The sequence below is a fragment of the Halyomorpha halys genome, unplaced genomic scaffold (assembly GCF_000696795.3).
Source record: "Halyomorpha halys isolate HHAL.00 unplaced genomic scaffold, Hhal_1.1 Scaffold43.1, whole genome shotgun sequence".
NCBI classification, from domain to species: Eukaryota; Metazoa; Arthropoda; class Insecta; order Hemiptera; family Pentatomidae; genus Halyomorpha; species Halyomorpha halys.
The window spans coordinates 476963-482624 of record NW_027106553.1 but is presented as its reverse complement, the minus strand read 5'-3'; the positions used below and the strand labels follow the sequence as shown (position 1 = coordinate 482624).

General features: G+C 26.7%; 2 protein-coding genes across 4 annotated transcripts in view; one reads left to right on the top strand and one right to left on the bottom strand.

Annotated features, from left to right (window-relative positions):
• LOC106688543 (uncharacterized) overlaps nt 1-4111 on the top strand; it is a 17377-nt gene extending 13266 nt beyond the window's left edge. For 2 of the 3 annotated variants that reach the window (XM_014433053.2, XM_067044921.1), the window contains exon 3: nt 3644-4111. In XM_014433053.2, the coding sequence (XP_014288539.1) occupies nt 3644-3835 (192 nt within the window). In that variant the 3' untranslated portion in view covers nt 3836-4111. Of the gene's footprint in view, nt 1-3246; nt 3436-3643 lie in introns of those variants that run through there. The other variant, XM_067044922.1, reaches the window with a different exon arrangement.
• LOC106688501 (deoxynucleotidyltransferase terminal-interacting protein 1) overlaps nt 1-4567 on the bottom strand; it is a 44497-nt gene extending 39930 nt beyond the window's left edge. The window contains exon 1 of the mRNA XM_014433035.3: nt 4485-4567. The gene's annotated coding sequence lies outside the window, so the exon portion shown is untranslated. The remainder of the gene's footprint in view (nt 1-4484) is intronic.
• Between the last annotated feature and the right edge of the window lie 1095 nt (nt 4568-5662).

The window sequence follows — 5662 nt, the reverse complement described above, 5'->3', positions numbered from 1 at the left end:
GAAATAAAATAAACCGATAAACAGAGGACACCTTGTACTAAAATATAGTAATAGTTGAATATTTCTTTTAATACAAAAATAAATGGTTCTTATCTATATATACATACACTGACTTAACAGTGTCCATAACTTAATTCCACCATAATCTCATCAATTCCTATTATTTTCATCCACTAAAAACATTTCCCACCATTATAATGTAGACAGGCTAGAAGCTAAAATTATAATGTAGAAGCTAAAATTGCACAAGTGTTTGAATTTTTAAAAGCACGTCGCCTTCTTTATAAATTATAACTCCTCTTCGATTTTTATGTTTTTTATTTATTTTATTTTTTTAAATTATTTCTCTATTTTTTTTTTATTTTTGTATTTTTTATTTATTTTATTCTTTTTTTTTTTTACTTTTATCATCCCAAAGGCGTTGATGACTAGAGGGTTTTACGCCTTTAAGCAAAAAAAAATCAATCAATCAAAACCATTATAATGTATACACTGAAATCAGCCAACTTCAATCCCATTGATACAAAATAACACTACAATGGACAAATAAATTTTTTTTATCTTTTATTTATTATGGCTATCTTGTTTTGTACTTGCCCTGAACTTATGGCCGAAATGTCAGCACTGATAAAATAATGTTTTCTTATTTGTATTCTCCACTGATCGGATCTCCTTATATTATCAAAAGTGTTTTAACTTTTATACTTATAAATTACAAATTACTAAAAATGAGTGTCCAGATGTTATATGTAATAACTCCTTCATTAGTTTTTTACTTATTTCTCATAGACATTGTGTACATTTCAGGATTAATCTCATCTTCAGCATTACCAATATTTTTATATTGTCAATTTAATTAATACATTTTTTAAAAACTGTTCTTATAAATTGAAAGGACTGAGGTTATGTGAAATTACCTCATACTATTTTTATACATTTGTAATTTACTTTTAACTTCCTTTGTTAATTGGTTATATACATCGTTAACATTACATATGTTAATCTCCTCATCCTCAGCATTACAAATATTACTATCATTTTAAGTGGGTATCCTATTACTTTTTAACTTTAACTTTTCTGTTGATTTTCCATATTAAATATATAAATTTTTTTCTTTTCAATTTAAAAATGGACATTCTAGTAAAAAAAAAAATATGAGAAATATAGATTTTATAAATATTTTTATTTCTGGTTTAAGACTAATTGTGATCATGAACTATAATAAATTAGATCCATTTAGTCTCAACACTCTTTATTAATTTATTTTGCATACAAAGTATCGGCCATCCTGGCCCATTTTCTAGGTCAGCGGTTTCCAAGGTAGGTGCAGCGGCACATAGAAGTTGTTTTTATTCATATTTTGTCATGTTTCTCCTGAGTTTTTATCAAAGGAAATGATAAAAATTTGGGAATTAGCATTATATGCAGGAAAACACACATTCAAGTATTTCCAAATTTAGGCCTCCATTCAAGAGCTGAATGTAAGAGAAAGAAGGCATTGAAGATGTGAATTTGAATATGCCAAAACTAAATCTTAGCATTGTATATTATGCTATTTTATTTTCTACTATGGTGTTGTTAGATTCATAAGTTTATTGTAAATTGTAACTGTAAAGTTGGTCAATAAATTAACACCTAAAACACTGGTTATTTAAAAAAAATATATTGATTTACTTTGAAGGAGATAGTGAGGGCTGCGATGAAGAAGGAATAAACATTAGTAACAACTATTTATTTATTTTCAACGGACATTTTAGTTCATCATGACTGTTAGGGTGAAGTGTAATAGGAGACCCCTCAAATGATAGTTAATTAATCAACCAATTTTGTCAATCCTTTAACTGTCATTTGAGGGGTCTCTGTTTTCACTCGCACTTAACAGCCCAGGTGAAGACCTGCAATGTAGGTCAAAACCTCAGCAGAAAATAAGTACTTAGTTATTACTATTTTTTCTTCCTCCTTGACCGCAGCCCTCACCATCTCCTTCAAATTAACTTACGGTCAATCATCTATATATATATATATATATACATTATTGATTTAAATTCATTTTTGCTCTTCTACCACTGAGGTCATTTTTGCCCAATACTAATGGTTTTTTATTATTTCTGGATTTCTAACATTTATTGATTTTTTCTATGACAGATAAAACTGGAAAAACTTTCTATAGTGCACAAAATCAAATTCACCTTGGATAGTTTGGCTGTCTAAATAAATGGGAAAAAGAAAAGTATAATTTGAAAATTTGTATAGATTTAATTTTTTTTTTTTTTCATTTCAAGGTATAAACCATTTTGGACAATTTTATATCAAGGAATGAAATAAACTTAAAGAAATAACAGTAGAGCTTGTCTGTAGGGTAAGGGTAAACAATTTAAATAAACCTGATGTCCTAACTTAGTAGAAAGTTAAAAGGTGACAGGTAGGGGGGGGGGGGGTAAGGAGATGTTTTAAATATATAAATAAAATTCAGTTTGAGTAGTTCGTAAATCTGTTGTTATATAGTTCATAGGTCTAGTATTCATATTTAGTCGATTATTTATCTTTCAAATGATTTAAAGTAAATATTACGTGAAAGCGTTTCTATTATAGTGAAAATTTTGTATCCCAAGTAAAACGAGTAAAACTCTAAAGCTTTTCCAAGCTTTAACTGGAAATCTGCTGAGATCGACTAAACCATAATTAGTAATTTTGTTAACTTAATTCCTACACTTAAATTTAACATATAACCACTTCCTTTTGAACAAGTTTATATAGAATTTTTTTAGTTCTGTAAATAATTTATAATTGCCACTTAGTGACGTTTATTTATAATTATATAACATAAAATAATTTAAAAATAAGAGTTGTATCCCAGCTTCTTTATTTAATTTATCCACCTACTGATATTGACACCATAAATATCAATTTATCAAATCAAAGATATTGTCATCAATTGCTGAGTATCACTCATTAAAATTATATTATAAGAGTTTGTTTATACTCAATTTGTAAAGAATGTTACATTTACTTATAGACGAATCATACAACTATGAAAACTTGTTAGATTAGTGTGTGATAAAGAAAAGATTATTTCAAATGCACCATGAAAGTCAACGTTCTTGTCGTAGAATATTATTTATTTGATAACCTTTACTTATAAATAATAATGAGAAGCAATATATATGAACATCATATATGTAGATAATTAATTTGTGTAGCATCAAACCACTTACTGATATTTTAAAAATTAAAATTGTCTTTTAGCTTCCAAGGTGATACATCAGTATGTCACACAGTAATCCAAAGAAAAATAACAATTTTAACATAAAATACCAGTGTTGAGCTGTATAGAAGAAATAAAATAAACCGATAAACAGAGGACACCTTGTACTAAAATATAGTAATAGTTGAATATTTCTTTTAATACAAAAATAAATGGTTCTTATCTGTCAATAGTAATTATGGATAGTGTTATAAATATCAATAGAATAATCAGCATTCAATTCAAAGAAATTTGTCAACACAAAAGCAATAAATATTTCTGTTAGCAGTGTTTAAGAAAACAAGACACACTATTTATTTTAATTTTTTTTCATTTATTAACATATGTATTAGGTTTAAAATACATCAAATCCTGTTCTACTTTTTGTTTTTGTTTTAGGAAATGAAAGCAAAAGGTCATGCATACAATAAAAACATAACATCCAGTAAATGCAAATCCAGATACACAAAAACAATGAAAACTCTCGATGAACTAAAGGCAGAAATGAATAAAATTGAAGAATCGCTAGAAAATAATAGAATTAAAAGAAAGATAAAATCTTTAACTCAAGAGTTCAACACTGAAAAATAACTTCCACATAAATTGTAAAATAAATTTCCTAATAAATGAAACAATTTAGAAAAAAGATCTTAATAGTAATAAAAAAAAAAGTTTAAATGTTTGCAGGCAGAAAAATCAAACAAATATTCATGAAATGCAAAAAGCATCATAACAAAACAATAAGGTTAACAACAATAACATGGTACTCTATGTCAGTCACTAGCCAAATAAAAAAAAGTTAGTAATGATATTTAGTATATAATTTCTGAGATACAGACATATACTAATCATAAAAATACATACCCAGTTAAATTTTATATAAATTTGCCAGCTACAAACCCTTTGTTTTTGGCATATAACTGATTTCAACTATTATTTTTATAAAATGTTTGGTTTCAGAAAAAATATAAAAAAACCATCAATCCAATACATGTCAACACAAAATGAAACTAAGTACAACACAATCCAGCCTGCACTTAAATAGCTTCAACTAATGACTATATTTCAATAAAAACGTTCCCTAGTCCAGATATCCAAACAAATAACACATCTGCCAAACTAAAAATGCTACTTAAATTATACAAAAATAAGTAAAAGCCAATAGCATAACTCCATTAGGTATCATAACAAATTTTGCGTTTGGAAACTTTAACCACTGTTGGTGAAAACAGCGTCGTACCTTTAACCTAATTTGATAAAATATTCTTTGTAACTAAAATCACATTACTGCCTAACAAGTTACTCCCTTATTTTCGTTATGCTGACATTATGAGAGTAACAGTACCATCACTAACTATCAACAGTGTTGTTCAACTTGAACAGCTATCTTTCGGGAAAAAATTAACAATAATAATCCCTATAATTATTTATATTTAAATTGGTTTAGCTTGAAATAAAATAAAATATCAAACATTAAATACATAATTATTATTCCTTCAGTTGTAATTACAAAATAAATAACCATTTTGTTGTTATTATTTTTTTTTCATTTAAAAATTTATCTCTTAAACTTATTCATTTTAAAATACATACAGGAACTAGTATTGTTTATAATATAAGTTTGTTGTTTTCAACCTACGGGCCCTAAGAATTATGGATAGGTCGTCTATCATTTATAAATCCTTTTACGAGAAGATGGTTGGGGGTGCGGTCAAAATAAAACACAAATAAGTTGATGTAACTTATTTAATGGTGCCTACGTTTCGGCTAGAGTTTCTAGCCTTCATCAGGGCTAAGAACAGAACAAGGTAACAACCAATGAATATAGAAAATATAAACAGAATGACAAAATAAATAATTTTGCAGAATGGAATTAATAAAATAAAGTGATGAGAGAAGTGGTAAATAAAATGTATATAGGTAATTGAATCAGTGGGTAAAATAACATAATTAAGGAAATAAAATAAAAATGAAGTTATATAATGCAAAGAAATATGAATACATTAGTTATTAATAATTTAAAAATTAAAATTGAGAGAAAGAAAATATATGTAACCACAATAATAGATAAAGAGGTAAAATATAAGTAAAGTTTAACAAAAGAAATGAATAGAAAAAAATAATATTTTGAAAACAACAATAATATATCGTGAACATAATTAATAACGTGGGTAAGGAATGAAGAATAGAAACTCAAGTCGAAACGTTGGCGCGATTAAATAAGTTACATAAACTTAATAACAACCGCACTCCCAACCTTCTTCTCTTCGTAAAAGTCATCCACGGTCAACTATCTCTCATAATCATAAATACTTTTCTTCTTATGTTTTATGATAGATCTTCACGTTTGCAATTTGTCACAAGTCCAAAATACCTACTTTTGAATACTAAATAAATAGTGTATTTTATATTTGAGTT